Source organism: Notolepis coatsorum (genome assembly GCF_963971535.1).
Source record: "Notolepis coatsorum genome assembly, chromosome: 4".
NCBI classification, from domain to species: domain Eukaryota; kingdom Metazoa; phylum Chordata; class Actinopteri; order Aulopiformes; family Paralepididae; genus Notolepis; species Notolepis coatsorum.
Window position 1 is genome coordinate 15,171,255 of NC_140168.1, and position 19,385 is coordinate 15,190,639.

The following is a 19,385-nucleotide window of genomic DNA, read 5'->3' on the forward strand; positions in this document are numbered from 1 at the left end:
CTTCATCAAAATTAGTCTGATTATCCTAACACTGATAACATAGATTCCTTACCTGACATCAGATGGTATCCAACTGGTATATTCCAATTCCTGATCACCATTAGAAAAAATCGATAAGTGTATAGATCCACCGTGTGTACAGTGCAGTACATGATTCCGCGGGTCTCAGAGGCTCCAGAATGAACTGTGGTAACCCCGGCTGGATCAGTGGACTGGAAAATGTGGAGTACCGGATTTTTTTCCCCATCCATTTTCATTGAGTCCATTCCAAAATCCCTTATGTCATCTGGGAGACGATAGGGGGCGCTTTTTTCCACATATGATCGCCGGCGGTGCTCGGGTATACTCAGGTAGGCTCGCGTGATGCAATATGATTTCAGATCGCTAAAAAAAAAAAAATCCGAGAAATCTCGTGAGTGGCTTTCAACCACATATTAATAAACCCGAGATATCTCGTGTGTGGCAGTTAAAGTGTAACTTCTAGTGAATGAAATAATGAAATGCCCATTTTTCCTCTGGGTTAGAAGACCACCCCCTGGGATCCCGTCCAGAACCTTGGGGTGGAGGAGAACCACTGCAGGCCCGTCGAGTTCCTCCGAGACCCTGATCAACGTGCCGGTATAGGCAGCACACCGGGGGACCGGTGTCTTGACGTTTCAACTTTCATCTCCTCCGACGGAACGTCTGCGTTCAACAACGGTGATTCAGCTCCTCGGGCTTCCTGAGATTCCAGTTGGACTCTTTGAACCCTTTCACTACCACACTATAGACAGTGGCTCCCCGTCTCATCCCGGATCAATTACAGAGGTTGGCCTGCTTGTTTGGCACGGGGGGGGGCAGACGCAGAACACCCACCTCCAAACGTGATTAAATATTGTTTAAAATAAAAAGCTAAATACTATTATTTTGTGTGTCATGTTTCCAAATAAGATTGGTCACAACGAAATGCTTTCTACTTCAATTTGTTGGTTAGAATAGATGACCTCCGTTGAAACTTCACTGAGACTAACACAGTCTATTTGTGAGCTCCTGCACAGACGTGATAATAATAATAATAAAAATAATAATAGCTTCATTTTATATAGAGCCTTTCAAGAGACCCAAGGTCGCTTTACATAGGGGGGGGAAATAACAAAGTAACAACAAACAGTGGACAGACACAACATATAAATATGATGATGGAATTCAAGTTCGCGTTTTTATTGATCACATAGGCAGGCTATACATGGCGTAGGCTACATGGCAGTGCGATTCATTGTTCTTGTACTCTCGTATTATTGTTATAGTATATGCTATTGTCAAGAAGGAAGTACATTATTTTCAATCGTGGCTTTAATTCGTATAGCTGAGAAGCCGTCTCCTATCAGCTTCATTAATCCCGACCCATCTCAGCCACAGCATAACTGAGACCGGCTATGGAAACAAATCATAAATAGACTACTGTAAATAAAATAGCCTAGGATAGGCTATAGCATTCCCCAGAGCCCCACGATTCCTTGGAGACATAGGAATATGATATGATATAAAGGTATACTGGTCCGTCAGCGAGGAGATAGCCCACAGCGGATAGCCATTCCTGGGTAATCGAACTTTAAAAGAACGAAACGAAAAAGGGCATTCATATTCCAGCATGGTTATTATTTTTAATTTTTTTATTTCTCTTTCTCCAATTTTCTGTTTTTCTCCCCGTCCCAATTTAGTCGTTGTGCCAATTTCCCCCCCTCTCCTACCTGGTTGTTGTTCGCATGTTCTCCTACGAGTCGGTACAAGGGCGTCCCGAAGCCGACCACACACTTCCTCCGATACGTGCGGCGACTGCCAGTGACTTCTTTTCACTTGGCAGCGAGGACTCTCATTGGTGAAGTGTAACGTGTGGGAGGGCACGCTATCTCCACCAAGTCCTGCCCCCGTTGAGCAAGCGCCGAGACCTGACCTGTAGGCGGCGCTGTCCACAACGCCAGATTCCCACCCACCAGCTTCCCACCCCCTAATACTGCCAATTGTATTAGTATGAACGTCCAGCCAAGCTGGTAGCAATGCCGAGAGCTGGGCTCGAACCCAGCATCTCCTGCATTGGTGACGAGCGCAATCTCCGCTACGCCACCTGACCGCCCCTTCAGCATGGTTATTATTAATGACACCAACGCCAAACAATGGTTAACGGTCTTTATTAGTGTTTGCGCTGCCCGGGCAGCAATGGTCTTTAGGAAGTTAATAGATATCATATCCAACTGTTTCCGACATCACCGTGTAATACGTCTCTCACGTATTTCTCCCACGCGTTCGCTCGGTTTAGTCCACTTTTCCACATTTCATGGGGGTGTTTCATTACCGTATATGGTTAATTACGGGCGGTTCTATATGCAAATACTTAAAATCGTGCACGAGCTCGGAGCGTAGAACAAGTGGCATTTATCAACACGGAGTACTTGCAGGTGTGCGTATGACCTGTGTACGCACGTGTGATAAATCCCGATTTTTCTGTGCGTATACGGACATTCTAAATTCTGTGCTTAAGAACGAAAATAGAACACTTTCTAAGCATTGTTGATAAATGAGGGCCCTGGACACTTTTAAAGCAGGCCTGAAAACCTAGCTGTTTCAAAAGGCTGTTTAAAATGTTTTTAACCTTGTAGCACTTTGGGATCCTAGTGAACAAAAAGTGCAATACAAATTCCATTTATTATTTATTATTATTAACCCGTTGTCATGTGACAGTGAAATGTTTAACCTTCTGTATAGGGAGGTGTAGTGGTGACGTCATTGCCGTTTATCGTGTTCCACCCTCTGTTCCAACGCAATGTATTTCCCCATTGCCCATTTCTAAATCGTCTCGCTTAAAACAAATAAAGCATTTGCGTGGTGTACCTTTCTGTGCTTATTCATCCACAATCTATATCTCAACGTGAAAATATTCGCAATTAATCATAAAAAAAAATCGCCAAATTTTATTTCAACAAAAAATGCTTAAAAAACAATGCTAGTGGCAGAAGGGGACTCATTTTGTGCAAATAAAGGAAAGCTTTTAAATTTCCATGCGGCAGAATTGTTACAATAGCCGATAATCCATTTCCCCCCGATGATAAATCCCTATACGGGTGGAACAACCAGTGACGTCAGACTAGGGCTGCACGATTTTGGGAAATAATCGAATTGCGATTTTTTGGACAGATATTGCGATTGCGATTAAATTTGCGATTATAATATATATTTTTTAAAGCAGCCCCACAGAGGTTTATTGTAAAATGCGGCTTGCATCTGGCCTACGCGGTGGGTCTTTTCGGGACACCGAGCCTGAAAATGTTTCTTTTTACCTGGGAATCGATACCGGTACCCAACGGTACCTTTTTTTCTGTACTTTACTCTCCCTCTCTGAAGTCTAAACTTCACAACACACAATCTAAGACCCCTTACCTCCCTCTCCCAAACCGATCTTGTATCTCAATGGGACTTCCTGGTTAAATCAATTTAAAATAAAATAAAATAAAAAAACTCTCCATTTTTTTTTTGCTATTTGATAATTGCATCATTCCAAATCGCGATTTCGATTAAAAAATGATTAATCGTGCAACCCTAGACTACACCTCCCTATTGTCACAGTGAAAGGGTTAACCATGTTGGTAGTGTGGCAGTGAAAGGGTTAACTCACGATCTGGAAGTCGTGGACCTCCACGGCCTCGTCCGTCCCGGAGCCGGTGTGGAACCTCTCCACGTTGTTGGCCGCATCGATCTCCATGGAGCCCTCCTCCACTTTCCCATTGATGCTCATGGTGTAGTGGACATTGTAGATCTAACACACACACACACACACACACACATGCACACAAACAAACACAATGTGTTAAGATTGGCATGTAAACATGAGTGCCCCCTCCCCTCTTCCTCCAACCCAATACACCCACTCTGCTCTCTTTCTCCCCCCCCTCTCTCCCCCCCTCTCTCTCTCTCTCTCTCTCTCTCTCTCTCTCTCTCTCTCTCTTTCTCTCTTTCTCTCTTTCTCTCCCTCTCTCTCTCTCTCTCTCTCTCTTGCTCTCTCGCTCTCTCTCTCTCTCTCTCTCTCTCTCTCTCCCTCTCTGTCTCTCTCTCTTTCTCTCTCTCTTTCAGCAGTCTCCTTCTCTCAAGTTCTTCTTGCATGTCTTCCATTCCCACAGAATGTCTCTTTCTCTTTCATAGACCTACATTCTTACAATCACGCACACACACACACACACACACACACACACACACACACACACACACACACACACACACACACACACACAAACGCACACACAAACGCACACACACACACACACACACGCACAGTAAGTAAACTGTACACAGGTGATAGAAAATAGGGTTGAGAAACGAACCCGTGTGGCCCTTAGCGATAAATAATAACAATGAACTCTGAGAGCATTTTTTCATCGTGACATATTGATAACATAATATCAATCAGAGGGGCCGGTTCCAACCAGAACCATGCAGGTTTAGAAGGGACTCTTCTCCCTGGCGTCTCGCACACCTCTCGCCCCTGGGCCGTCCGCCGGACCAGAGAGAGAGAGAGAGAGGCCCCCACCAGGCGTACGTGGGTTCAGGTTCACACACAAGGCTTCCATTCACGTGGCTTCTCGCTTTAAACTGTGCATTTGGCAGCCGTCGAAGACCTGTACCGTTTCATTTGCATTTTCCCCCGTTTACTTAAGCCCTTTCACTACCACACTACAGAATGTTAACCCCTTTGGCATGTGGTATAGTGATGGGGTTAACCGTATGTAGTGTGGCAGTGAAGGGGTTAAACGTCTGCAGTGTGTGGTAGTGAAAGGGTTAACCGTCTGCAGTGTGTGGTAGTGAAAGGGTTACCCGTCTGCAGTGTGTGGTAGTGAAAGGGTTAACCGTCTGCAGTGTGTGGTAGTGAAAGGGTTAAACGTCTGCGGTGTGTGGTAGTGAAAGGGTTAACCGTCTGCAGTGTGTGGTAGTGAAAGGGTTACCCGTCTGCAGTGTGTGGTAGTGAAAGGGTTAACCGTCTGCAGTGTGTGGTAGTGAAAGGGGTAACCGTCTGCAGTGTGTGGTAGTGAAAGGGTTAACCTTCTGTAGTGTGGTTGTGAAAGGGTTAACCTTCTGTAGTGTGGTTGTGAAAGGGTTAACCATCTGTATAGTGTGGTAGTGAAAGGGTTAACCTTCTGTAGTGTGTGGTAGTGAAAGGGTTAACCTTCTGTCGTGTGGTAGTGAAAGGGTTACCCATCTGTATAGTGTGGTAGTGAAAGGGTTAACCTTCTGTAGTGTGTGGTAGTGAAAGGGTTAACCGTCTGTATAGTGTGGTAGTGAAAGGGTTAACCGTCTGTATAGTGTGGTTGTGAACTTGTGATAGGGGTAACCCTTTGGTCGTGAGGTATAGTGAAAGGGTTAAACGTCTGTATTGTCGCAGTGACAGGGTTAACCTTCTGTGTAGTGAAAGGGTTAACCTTCTGTAGTGGGGTTGTGAAAGGGTTAACCCTTTGGTAGTGTGGCAGTGAATGGGTTAACCTGCTGTATTGTCGCAGTGAAAGGGTTAACCCTTCGGTAGTGTCAGTGTGGTAGTGAAGGGTTAAGCCCGCAGCTCCCTTCCTTCCACCCCGCCACACACAACCAGATAACAAGCAAACTGACCGTGACAAGGCAAGGCTATATATCTATAGTGTAGCTCCATCCGTCGTCTCTTACATGTTTGTCGTTGTTGTTCCAGAAGTAGAACGCTCCGATGGCCCCAAACAGCAGCAGGATGGCCCCGGCGATCAGCACCGCGATCCCGGCCTTCAACAGGCGCCCGGTGGCGGCGGGCTTGACGGCCACGGCGGTGTACGCCTGCAGTAAACAACCACACAACAGAAACATTCACCACCACGGAGTGGAGCCGCGTTGCCATTGGTGTCTATTATGTTCTTCTGCTAGAATATACTTCCATCTGTACAGTAAAACACCGCCAAGGAAAGACGGGTGTGACCTAGTCGACGGAGACATTATAACGGGGGTGATGATGATAGTGGACTGCGGGCGCATGCATGCTTGGTAGCCCGCGGGTCCAGCGAGAAGAAGAACATCGAATCAATACAATATTATATAGACGGTCCCTCGGATTGGATTTGGACAGGACCCGACTGACATCACACAGGACCGATACACAACAACACAAAAGCATCTCTCTCTCTCTCACAACAGTTGGACTTACCGGTGGCATGAATTGCTGCAGGTCCTCCGGCCCCGCTGAGGCGATAGGTACTTTCTCCGAGCTCCCGGTCATGATGGCGTCAACTGGGATCAAACACCTGAGGAGCTCAGACCCCTGTAACTCATCTCTCTCTCTCTCTCCCCTCCTCCTCCCCCCTCTCTCTCCCTCCCTCCTCCTCATCCCCCTCTCTCTCCCTCCTCCTCATCCCCCTCTCTCTCCCTCCTTCCCTCTCTATCTCTCTCTCCCCCCTCCTCCTCCCCCCTCTCTCTCTCTCTCTCTCTCTCTCCCTCCTCCTCATCCCCCTCTCTCTCCCTCCTTCTCTCTCTCTCTCTCTCTCTCTCCCCCTCTCTCTCCCCTCCTCCCCCACTCTCTATCCCCTCCTCTCCCTGTCTCTCCCCTCCTCCCCCTGTCTCTCCCCTCCTCCCCCCCCCTCTCCCCTCTTCCCCATGCACTCTCTCTCTCCCCTCCTCCCCATCTCCCACTCTCTCCCCTCCTCCTCTCCCCCTCTCCCCTCCTCTCTCTCTCCCCTCCTCCCCCTCTCTACCCTCCTCTTTCTCTCCCCTCATCTCACTCTCCCACTCTCTCTCTCCCCTCCTTCCCCTTCCCCCTCTCCCACTCTCTCTCCCCTCCTCTCCCACTCTCTCTCTCTCCCACTCTCTCTCCCCTCCTCTCCCACTCTCTCTCTCTCCCACTCTCTCTCCTCTCCCACTCTCTCTCTCCCCTCCTCTCCCACTCTATCTCTCTCTCTCCCTCTCTCTCCCCCTCCTCCCCATCTCCCACTCTCAGTCTCTTCTCCTCTCTCTCTTCCTCTCTCTCTCTCTCTCTCGCTCCCCCCCCCCCTCTCTCGAAGGAACAAACCTGCCCTTTCATACAAGGCATGTGTTATCATTAGCAGCATGGAGGTGGCCAGCGGAAAGTATGCGCGCCTCACTGGTTCTGTTTTCGACCTGTCACTCTGCTGCGGGCCTCGTGCCCTCAGCCCAGACAGGGGGTGCGCGCGCTGTGTGCCCAGTGCCGGTGATTAGATACCAGTGTAAATGAGGCTTGGACCATGAAGGCGCACTCACTCGCCAGGCCAGGGCAACGTGCCAGTTAATAATAACACAGAGGAAGGGTTCACAGCCAAGCCCTGTGGAATCTCCCGTCATTTACCCTTTCATCACTGTGCCAATGTCTGTTAGCTGTATTGTGATCACAACAATACAGAACAAAACACACTGGCATCACACACACACACGCACACACACACACGCACACACACACACACACGCACACACTGAACAATAGATGTTTCTGACGTATAGCTATACTTCTCATGTCTCTTGCACACCTGAATCAAATCTTTGTGACGGGTGCGTTCTTTGAGGATTCGGGAAAACCTGCACATAGTGTATTCACTTGCTCAATATAGTTGTATTATTACAATCTTCTTCGGCCATATGACGTATTATTAGGCCTGCTACAACACGTATATAAATGTATCAGTGCGCAGGATGAAAAGGGCGAGTTCATGACTCTGCGGAAGGAGATGGATGAACATACATGAGTGACCTTCCACACGTATAGTATAGAGGCAGAGAATTCTCTCTCCTCAGATCACCTTGGACAGCTCCCTTGTGAGGATACTCCTGCCCCCCCCCCCCCCCTCTCTCCAAACTATGCCAGAGAGGTCAGAGGTGACTCGAGTGGAATGTGTCATGTTTTCTCGAGCTCAAGAGACACGTAGTATGTAGGTTACAATGGCTCATTTCCACTGACCAGGGATGGTTGCCTTTTTACCCTTGTTGTACTTTGCACATCCTTTGTTCCTGCTGCGGTAAACGTTTTTAACGAACACCGATAGCACTGTGTTAAGAGGCTCTCCTATTGTGTTGTGTATCCTGTAGTGTATTGTATCATGTAACTGTTTCTTTCATGTTTGTATATGTGTATTCGCTCTGGTGGCAAACCATGTTTCCCCTCGGGGATTAAGAAATAAACCATAACCATACCATACCATAACTGCCCACAGCCCTGCACCATGCCTATTCCTATTTTATTTGTATTGTACTATATTCTATTGTGCTATATATTTAATTTAGTTTATATCCCATTTAATATGATTCCACCTCTTTATTTACAGTTGTACAGCCCTGGTCTATATTTTATTTTATTCCATAATTCTATTCTATTGTGTTAGCTTAGTTCATATTTAATTTGATCTTACTCCACCTCTTTATTGTATTATCTGTCTGTTAATATATCTGTCCGTTGATGTCGCACCAAAAAACGACCAAAGCTAATTCGCTTGTATGTGAAAACTACTTGGCAATAATAAAGACCTTTCTGATTCTGATTTCCATGTACACACCTCGTGTTACACAACAACACAACACAATGGAGGGAGTTAATTATATGAAATGGATAGAACTGAAACTAGCTGACTTCACCAAAAAACAACACTGTTTTATTGTGCACATAATCACACAAAAACTGTTTTGCACACATTCATTTAGTTCGACAGTTATTGAGAGTCAATTAGTTTCAATATGGCCAGCAGTGATGTCATCGGGACATTGAATCCTTGTGTTGTTTGTTAATTACAGCACCATGAAATGACATACCCTGTATGACTAAAATAGCAATAGCAATATAACTGTTGCCTGACAGCTGATGACATCACTGGTGGCCATATTCAAACTAATTTACTCGTAATAACTGTCAAACTAAATTCATATGTGCAAAACTGTCCAGAGTTTTTTTTATGTGTGTGACACTGAGGTTGTGTGCAGAATAAATTTGCATTGTTTTTGGTGAAGTGCCTCTTTAAGTGTCTCTAACCGAAATCCACAGTTATTTTCGGGATATTTAAATTGTAAATTAATTGATATATGTTCGGAATGGTTGCAGAATAGTAGTAACACTAATTTACGCATGAATGAAAACGTACGCATACACAATAATCAGTTATGGAATGTGTCTTTATGAAATAAGTTTGGATTTCAAATTTTTCGATTATTATGCACGGAGTTGCATATATGACGGTATGTGAAGTAGAACATAGATAGAGTGTGCCAAACTTAACTAAGTATCCCTTAATGCTTGAAAGTCTGTAAGTTGGTAAAAGAATCGCCCCATGCTTTAACGCTATGTGTCTTTAGGCACGGTTGGACTCTTTACTCCACTGACACATGCCTTCTCTATTTAAACGACCACATCAAACAAGAGGTGGATGTGGGAAAATACTGCGGCATGGTCATGCTGGACCTACAAAAGGCTGTGGGACTACTGCTTGACCTTACTTCTAGAACCCACCTCACCCCTGCCCACTTTGACAACCTAGGATGGCTTAGAGTAGACGACAGAGTACAGCAACTTGCAATGGGCCTGGTCTAAAAGATACACTACACGACCAAGGTACCCATGTACATGTCAAAATACTTCCCAAAGGTCAGTGAATACCACGATCACAACACCAGAGGGAGCTCCACAAATCATGTTAAACCCAGATTCGGCTCAAACAAGGGACTAAACACGTTTCGCAATTATGCCACATCAATGTGGAACGCCCTACCCAAAGCTGTAAAGGAATGTGAATCACTACCCACTTTCAAAAACACTCTCAAAGAACACCTACAGGAGACTGCAATTCGAAACTGGCCCCTGTAAATGTCCTAACCCAACCCCCTCCAATGTACAGTAAATGACCAAGTATGGTTTTGTCAATATTCCAATGTACAGTTTTGCTTGTACAGTTGTACAGTGTCCACCACCCACCCATCCCTCCTACCCCCCCCCCCCCACCCAACCACCTCCAATGTACAGTCCCCCCCCAACCCCACCCCACCTACCCAACCTCCTCCAATGTACAGTTTCTACGTCAAATGTATCTTTTCTGGACTCTTTTTGTATCACAAACAGTACTGTATTTGCAAATCTGGTATGTCATAAATGTATAGATGTAGCAGTACTGTCTATCTGTATGTCGTGTATGTCATATATGTTATGATGAATTGAAAATGGGGGCGGCTAGGTGGCGCAGTGGGCAAGGCGCTCGCCACCAATGCAGGAGACGCTGGGTTCGAGCCCAGCTCTCCGCATTGCTATCAGCTTGGCTGGTCGTTCATACTAACACAATTGGCAGTGTTAGGGGTGGGAAAGCTGATGGGTGGGGATCGGACGTTGTGGACAGCGACTCCTACAGGCCTGCGCAGCAGAATCAGGAAGCGACAGGGGGTGGCGTGTCCCTCCCACGCAGACCCCCGCCGCTGAGAGATCGCGCTGTGCAGGTGAAAAGATACGACGGCTGCTTCCTCGAATACCGGAGGGGACACGTGATGTAAGGCTTCGTCCACATTGCAGCCGGCTTGTGGGAGGCATGGCCTAACAGCGTTCGAGACAGGGGAGGGTAGAATTGGACGATACGAAATTGGGATGGGAGAAAAATGGAAAATGGGAGAAAAAGTAGATAAAAAATAATTAATTGAAAATGGGGGACCCTGATGTAAACAAGACGAAAGTCTTTCTCTGGTCTGCATCCCCTTAACAATTGTATGTATTGAGCTGTACTGTACTGTACCATTTCTGCAATCTGTTAATAAAGTTTTCAATCAATCAATCAATACGCACGTGTCCTCCGTGCGTAATTTTCAATTGTTGACTATTTTATGTAGAATGGCATACTTTCGTGATGTCTATAGCACACAGGTAACCCGCTGCCTGGGTTTCTCTCGGGGCATCTGAATATGTGCCACGTGCCCACGTGACTTCTTTAGCGTCAATTTAATCTCTGCAAATTAATTTTAACTACCGGTGGAAACACTCCAAACGCGTAATTTATCAAGCAATTTAAAGTAGAACCGATCTGAGACCAGATTGGTCTAGTGAGAGTGTTTTAATGGTCATGTGACCTGAGCAGCTACTCGTACAAGCAAAGCAGTTCTAGATGAGTAATGGTCCCTGACCTTCTCATGTCGACTCCAAGGACAGCAGCTCACCACTGCACCAACAGCGACACCTGTTGGCTAATAATGGTGACTGACTGTCTCTCTCGAATATCCAGCTTGTAAATGGTAAATGGCTGCTTTTTTATATAGCGCTTTTATCCAAAGCGCTGTACATATTACCCATTGCATTCACTCACACATTCACTTCGGAGGCAACCATACAAGGTGCCAACCTGCTCATCGGGAGCAATTAGGGGTTAAGTGACTTGCTCAACGACACGCTGCCCGGGAGGAGTGGGAATCGAACCGGGAACCTCCGGATTGCCAGACGACTGCTCTACCTCCTGAGCCACTGTAGTACACTCCATGTACTATGCAGCGCAGCGATACTAATACACATTCACATTATCATATATGGTATAGAGACAAAGTCTGCATCCCACACACGTTTGAGACACGATTGCAGTTTCAGAACAGTATTTCAAAGTTTATTTTCTTTTAGAATATCGTGATCATAAAAAATTTGTACAATTACATTATTGCGCATTCAAATAATTTCATACACTGTTATCAACTTGATACATTGTGGATCCCCAGGCCTCGAACTGAATATAGTTCCCGGGCCATTTAAATAGTAATAGCATGCTTAAAGATCAATAATTACAATTCATATTTTACATATCTTCACTTTTTAATTATTCATTTAAAAAAATAAATTCTCTGTATATGTACAAAATGTTGCATAAGATACACTATGTCCAACAAATCCCTCAAAGTGACAGCATGGGCTCCAAATGTATATATAGCTTTTACACGGTAACATTTAAAAATGCAAAATACACAAATATTAAGATATAAACTTAGATATATATATACACACTCTCCACAGAAACAAATAATCTCATACATCTTTTTTTTTACACATGATTCTCATTGTCAATAGTTCATAAATTAGATTCTTTTTTTCAACACAGTGGACAGTTCTTTGAGCGTGTAGTGTGTGATTAGACTTCGTCTGTGGGACAGCGCGTTGCATGGGCAGGGCTGTAAGCGGGCACGGTGGCGTCGCCCATCTCCTGCTGTACCCGTACGGGTCTGCAGGGCGGGGTCACCAGGACATAGTCATACTCTCTGTGCAGGACCTTCTCGTAGACGCTCTGCAGGCCCGTGGTCTTGGGGATGTGTGCCGCCTGGTAGTAGATGTCCCTGCGGTGGGGGTCGCGGGGCAGGGAGGCCGTCTTGGACAGGCTGTTGAAAGAGGACAGGATCGGAGTGGCGGGGGGGGGCGGGATCCCCGGCGAGGGGGCGGCGTTGGCGCGTACCGCCGAGGGGCTCCAGCAGCGATCGGAGTGACCCAGGACCTTACACTCACTGGTGCACGCCCACAGACCTGAGAGAGAGAGAGAGAGAGAGAGAGAGAGAGAGAGAGAGAGAGAGAGAGAGAGAGAGAGAGAGAGGAGCACAAAGAAGCACGTTAGATCAGCTGCGTATATAGTTGACCTTGGAATCCCAACCTATATACCCATTTAACCCTTTCACTACCGTCTGTAGTGTGGTAGTGAAAGGGTTAACCGTCTGTACTACCTGTATACTGTGTTGTTTTACTACCTGTACCCCTCCCCCATCCCCCCATGCTGCTATGATGCCTGAATTTCCCCAAGGGGATCAATAAAGGAATATCTTATCTTAGTGCGGTAGTGAAAGGGTTAACCGTCTGTAGTGCGGTAGTGAAAGGGTTAACCGTTTGTAGTGTGGTAGTGAAAGGGTTAACTGTCTGTAGTGTGGTAGTGAAAGGGTTAACCGTCTGTAGTGTGGTAGTGAAAGTGTTAACCGTTCTGTAGTGTGGTAGTGAAAGGGTTAACCGTCTGTAGTGTGGTAGTGAAAGGGTTAACCGTCTGTAGTGTGGTCGTGAAAGGGTTAACCGTCTGTAGTGCGGTAGTGAAAGGGTTAACCGTTTGTAGTGTGGTAGTGAAAGGGTTAACCGTCTGTAGTGTGGTAGTGAAAGGGTTAACCGTTCTGTAGTGTGGTAGTGAAAGGGTTAACCGTCTGTAGTGTGGTAGTGAAAGGGTTAACCGTCTGTAGTGTGGTCGTGAAAGGGTTAACCGTCTGTAGTGCGGTAGTGAAAGGGTTAACCGTCTGTAGTGCGGTAGTGAAAGGGTTAACCGTCTGTAGTGTGGTAGTGAAAAGGGATCATCCATATTTTCCCAATTGATCTTTGCTCTCACCACTTTGGCCGTGCAGCATGGGAGGAACCACCATGACGCCGTCCTTCTTCAAGCCGGCGTCTCCGCTGACGTCGCTGTCACTGTCGTTGAAATCGCTGTCCCCCTTGCCGCTGTCCTTGCCACTGAAGGCTGGGTCCCTGGCGGAGATGGTGGTGTAGGAGTTCCCCTTCCAGATGGTGATGGGTCTCACTGCTTCCTTGTTGGTCCCATAGCCGGGCAGAGTGGAGTAGCCCTGGGGAGAGAGAGAGAGAGAGAGAGAGAGAGAGAGAGAGAGAGAGAGAGAGAGAGAGAGAGAGAGAGAGAGAGGGGAGGGGGGAGGGGGGGGGTCAATACAGAGGTCATATCATCCTATTGGACGCTGGATGGAGAATTTATCCCAGCTATACATTCGGTTACTTCTTCTACTTTACGAATGTCTCACCTCGTGTTTATTCCCTCTGGGCTTGTCCTCCGGCTCGTACACACAGGGCACCTCGCTGCCGTCCTCCGAGGCCGAGCACGTGTCTCCGCCCCCCGGGTGAGCCGAGGTGAACCCCCCCCCGGGCTGGCTCATGATGTAGGCGTGGTCGAACCCTCCTCCTCCTCCTCCGCCCTCTCCCCCCGTGCCGTGGAGGGGCAGCAGCGGGTTGTCCGCGTGGTTGATGCTCCGCTCGAGCGTGCCCTTCTCCCCGTACGAGTCGTCGTCGTCGTCGTCCCCGCCCCCCCCGCCCGTCTTGTCCCGCTTGCGCCGGTTGCAGGTGGTGGCGATGAGGATGATGGCGAGCAGCAGGAGCGTGCAGCTCCCCGCCAGCACCACGATGATCACCACCGACAGGTCCCACTGCGCGCCGTGGGTCTCCCCCCCGTCCCCCCCCCCGCCGCCCGCCGCGTGGTACACGGTCCTGTCGCTCGGCGGGGCGCCCGCCACCACCAGGAAACGAAGCGTGGCGGTGGAGGTGAGCGCGGGCCTCCCGTTGTCGCTCACCATGACGGTCACGCTCAGCGTGTCGTCCACGTCGTGGCGGCTCGGCAGCGCCCGGTTCAGGTAGATCTCCCCGGTGGCTTTGTTAACGGAGAACACGGACGGTTCCCCCCCGGAGGCGGCGGCGGTGCCGGCGGCCTGCAGGCCGTAGGACAGCTCCGAGTTCACGCCCTCGTCCGCGTCGCGCGCCTCCACCCGGGTGATGACGTAGCCCGTGGGCGCGTCCCGGGGCAGGAGGACTTCCGCGGAGCCGTTGCCGTCGAGGCTGGGCTGCGTGATGACCGGCACGTTGTCGTTCTGGTCCACTATCCGGACGTAGACGCTAGCGCTGCCCGTGAGGGGCGGCGAGCCCCCGTCGCTGGCCGTGATGCGCAGCTCCAGCTGCTTCATGACCTCGTAGTTGAAGCTGCGCAGCGCGTACAGGGAGCCGCTGGCGGGGTCCAGCGACACGAACGTGGACATGGGCGAGCCCATGAAGTAGGTGTCCGCCAGCTTGTAGCTGACCTTGCCGTTCTGCCCCAGGTCCAGGTCTCGGGCGACGACGGTGGCGATGTAGGCGCCCGGCGGGTTGTTCTCCACCGCCGCCACCTCGTACACGGGCTTGCTGAACACGGGCGCGTTGTCGTTCTCGTCCGTCAGCCGGATGGTGTACTGGGTGATGGTTCTGAACGGCGGCGAGCCCAGGTCCTCGGCGACCACCGTCAGGTTGTACTCGGGGATCTTCTCGCGGTCCAGCGGGCTGGTGCTCACGATCATGAAGCTGTCCTCGTACGCCTGCTGCAGCCGGAAGTGGTCGTGGCCGTAGAGCGTGCAGTGGACCTGGAGGGATGAATGAATGAAAACTTTATTCATTTAACAGATTGCAGAATGCGGGTACAATAATATATACAGTACGGCTCAATACACACAATCGTTAAGGGGATGCTTTCGTCTTGTTTACATCATCAGGGTCCCCCATTTTCAATTCATCGTGACATTTATGACATACAAGACATACAAATAGCTAGAACAGGTTATATATTATATATATTGAGATTGATTCACAAACTCTCAAGCTTGCTCTTTTTGTCCTTTGTCTATTATGTTAATTTACTGTTTTTGATTGATTGTGGTTGAACATTTTATTAACAGATTGCAGAATGGGTACAATACAGTACAGCTCAATACACACAATTGTTATTAAAAGGGGGATGCAGACCAGAGAAAGACTTTCGTCTTGTTTACAACAGGGTCCCCCATTTTCAATTCATCAAAGACATTTATGACAGTATACTGTGTATGTGTACAAACTACAAAGGGCGAGTCTAGAAAGAGAGTATATAATACATTTGAGGGGGGGAAGGAAGAAACTGTATACACCACTGTACCTGTCCGTTGGCCCCGGAGTCGCTGTCCGCGGTGCTGACCAGCGCCACGAAGCTCTCCCGCGCCGCCGCCTCCGTGATGTACGCGATGCCCGCGGTGATCGACGTCATCGGGGTGATGGAGATCTCCGGCGCGTTGTCGTTCACGTCCTGCACCTGCACCACGATCTTACACACGGCCGCCGGGCTCGGGTTCGCGCCCAGGTCGGTCGCCTGCACGTCGAACTCGTACGTCGTCTTGCTCTCGAAGTCCACGGGGCTCTCGAGGGTCAGCCGTCCGCTCCTGCGGTCCACGCGGAACAGCGCGCGGATCTCGGCGGGCACCTGGTGGCCGAACCCGTAGACCACCTCGCCGTTCTGCCCCTCGTCCGGGTCCTCCGCGTTCAGGTCCAACAGGAGGAAGCCCACCGGCGCGTCCTCGGCCAGGTCCACGGAGAAGCTGTTGCGGTCGAACACCGGGCTGTTGTCGTTGTAGTCCTTCACCTTGACCGTTACGCGCGTGGTGCCGGTGCGCGGCGACGGCGCGCCTCCGTCCACGGCCACCAGCTCCAGCGCGTACGCGGCCTGCGTCTCGCGGTCCAGCTCCTTCATCAGCACCAGCTCCGCATATTTAACCCCGTCGGCCCTGCTGAGCACGTCGACGGAGAAGTGGCTGTTGGCGGAGAGCCGGTACGTCTGGATGTAGTTCGCGCCCACGTCCTCGTCCACGGCGTGGTCCAGCGGGATGCGGGTGCCCACCGCCGTGTTCTCCGAGATCTCCAGCGCCGACTCCTTGCGCGGAAACCGCGGCGCGTTGTCGTTGATGTCCTTGACCTCCACCTCGACGTGGATGAGCTTGAACTGCTCCTTGGAGAAGCTGACCACGTCGAAGGCGACGAGGCAGTGCAGGGTGTGCCGGCAGGTCCTCTCGCGGTCGATGCGCTCCCCGATGGTCAGCTGCCCGTCGCTCTCCCGCAGGCGGATGGAGGACGAGTTGAACTGCTTCATCATTCTGAAATTCGTCTTTGACGACGAGGAGCCCTGCTGCTGCTGCTGCAAGGTGGTGGGCTCTGAGGAGGAGGAGGAGGAGATGTCCTTGGCCAAGTTTCCGATTACGGTCCCGGGTGCGTCCTCTTCGAACGTCTGATATTTCACCGTTTTGCCCCGCGTGAGAGCCGTGAGGGTCGCCAGAGAGACCACCACCAGCATCAGCCCGTACAGTCCCCCCATCCTGTGTGCCACTTTCACACACACACACACACACACAAAATAAAAATGTAAAAATTCACTGAGAAACTGTTCCCCACCTGCTATATAACTATAAACTTTAATAAGTTCAAACAGAAGCACCCCGTCAAAACGTTCCCTTTCCCCCAAGAGTCTGTAGTTAGAGCTCTCTATATAAAAAGCATAATATAGCCTATAATATTAAAATGCAATAGGGTTGACAATGCGCTCTCCTCGAGGTGTGCTCGCTCTCTCGCAGAGGGCTGCAGTGGCGGGGGGGGTTTATATACGGCGCGGCATGCAAATGAGCCCCACTGTGACCAATCCGCGCCTCGCAAAGGGAAAAAAGGGGACTTCTTCTGAAAGACCTCTGAGCCTGTTTTAGAGAAGGTTAACCCTTTCACTGCCACACACACACACACACAACAGCAGGTTAACCCTTTCACTGCCACACACAACAACAGGTTAACCCTTTCACTGCATGCCACACTACAGGAGGTTAACCCTTTCACTGCCACACAACAGCAGGTTAACCCTTTCACTGCCACACACAACAGCAGGTTAACCTTTCACTGCCACACAACAGCAGGTTAACCCTTTCACTGCCACACACAACAGCAGGTTAACCCTTTCACTGCCACACAACAGCAGGTTAACCCTTTCACTGCCACACACGACAGCAGGTTAACCCTTTCACTGCCACACACAACAGCAGGTTAACCCTTTCACTGCCACACAACAGCAGGTTAACCCTTTCACTGCCACACTACAGAAGGTAACCGTCGGTAGTGTGATAGTAAAAGGTTAACCCTTCTGTAGTGTGGCAGTGAAAGACCTCTAAGCCTGTTTAGAGGTTCCTGGACTGTGCAGGGGGGGGGGGGAACTTGGCACCAATATGTGGGCTAAGCGCGCGACTAGGCTTGATTTAATACAGCTATAGTTTCCGTTGCTTGTTTATGTTCCTTGGGGCTATTAAATGAGTCTGCGTGCACCGACACAAGGGGGGGGGGGGGGGGGCAGAGAGATATGGCGCAGTGTCCCTGAGCTATAGAGGACAAAGCGTTTGAATAGGAGTGTCTATTCGGGATGCTATACCCCCCCAATACATTCGCCATAATGAGATTTATGCTTAAACACGAGCCACTGTCCTCCCGTGCGCGCGTGTCACGTACGTACGTGTAGCCAACTGGAATAAAGTATGCGTGCATATATCTGTCCGAATGACCTATAGGACATTGGAGAATAACTTCACGCATGGAAGGAGACGAGGTGGAGCTCCATTTCTCCAACCTTATAACGATATTATCCTCTTCCTCCTCTCCAGACAGACGACCTCCATTTGCATCGGCTATACTTGTGGCCGCAGCCAAATCAGAGAGAGCTATATGTGTGCGGTTCACGGAAGCTTGACACACTGAATCAATGCAGGACGAAGTCACCAGACTGAACGGAATCTGAACCAGACATAGTCTGGTGTAACTGGTGGGCAATAGCAACTCACTATGAATTGAAAATGGGGGACCCTGATGTAAACAAGACAAAAGTCTTTCTCTGGTCTGCATCCCCTTAACAATTGTTGTGTATTGAGCCGTACTGTATTGTACCCATTCTGCAATCTGTTAAAGTAAGTTTTCATTCATTCATTCATTAATTCATTCATTCAATAGCGTTATGCAGGCCTATATTACATTTATTCCTATTCACACATTCCACAAAATCCGCTCTGCCCTTTTTAAAATGATTCCACCCTTGTGTGTTGTAATCCAGTCGCCTAATTGTTTGCCCATCGGATCATATTTGAGTCAATAAAAAAAATGCTATATCCACTCTCTTATCCACTTAAACATAGATTCTATTCTCATTTGGGCTGAGCTCAGATCGGCTCACGAGATGTAGTATATAGTGTGAGCGCGGGAGGGAGAGAGGGGATTTTTAATTAAAGCCGGTGTAACGGGCCGGTTTAACATGCGTGTCAGCGCCCCTGCACGCCGCTCTCACTGCGGCCTCGCCTGCCAGAACATGGCCGCGCAGGGTGAAGATGACAGACACGCACATGCACGCACGCACACGCACGCACAAACACACACACACACACACACACACACACACAACACACACACACACACACACACACACACACCCGTTACAAATAGGCTTTGGCTGTAAACGCAGGGGGGATTTATCGGAATTTCAATGGTGAGATTATATCAAAGGCGCATGAAGCCCTCGTTAGTACGGAGGGATAATGGTGTGGCAGGCAGGGTCTCCTTTTTGCAGCCGTCCATCCACGGCTTGTATTGTGCTCCTGAGCCGGCCTAGGGGGACCCTCTACCCTGCTGCTCCCTTCCACCCAGCCGCCTCGGCCTAACTGCGGCATAATGAGACCCCGCCACATGAGGCCTTTGTCCCCGCGCCTCCTAGACCTGCCCAGTCCCGGCCCGGCCCGCCACTCCTTTCATTAGACGGGGGGGGGAGATGGGAGATGAATTGCGCTGGTGGATGTGAGGGTCCCTCTTA

The 19,385-nt window shown here is 49.3% G+C and overlaps 2 protein-coding genes across 2 annotated transcripts in view; both read right to left on the reverse strand.

Annotated features, from left to right (window-relative positions):
• Nucleotides 1–6,316, reverse strand: part of LOC311227356 (leukocyte cell-derived chemotaxin 1-like) — a 16,788-nt gene extending 10,472 nt beyond the window's left edge. The window contains exons 1-3 of the mRNA XM_084312972.1: nt 6,188–6,316; nt 5,683–5,823; nt 3,650–3,790 (exon numbers count right to left, since the gene is read on the reverse strand). Of these exons, the coding sequence (XP_084169098.1) occupies nt 3,650–3,790; nt 5,683–5,823; nt 6,188–6,259 (354 nt within the window). The 5' untranslated portion in view covers nt 6,260–6,316. The remainder of the gene's footprint in view (nt 1–3,649; nt 3,791–5,682; nt 5,824–6,187) is intronic.
• Nucleotides 6,317–12,116: 5,800 nt separating this feature from the next.
• Nucleotides 12,117–16,871, reverse strand: LOC311226415 (protocadherin-8-like; the record flags this gene model as incomplete). The annotated part of the gene is made up of 4 exons (XM_084311841.1): nt 12,117–12,502; nt 13,338–13,569; nt 13,759–15,117; nt 15,666–16,871. The coding sequence occupies 4 exons, from the start codon at nt 16,869–16,871 to the stop codon at nt 12,117–12,119; spliced, it is 3,183 nt and encodes a 1,060-aa protein (XP_084167967.1).
• Between the last annotated feature and the right edge of the window lie 2,514 nt (nt 16,872–19,385).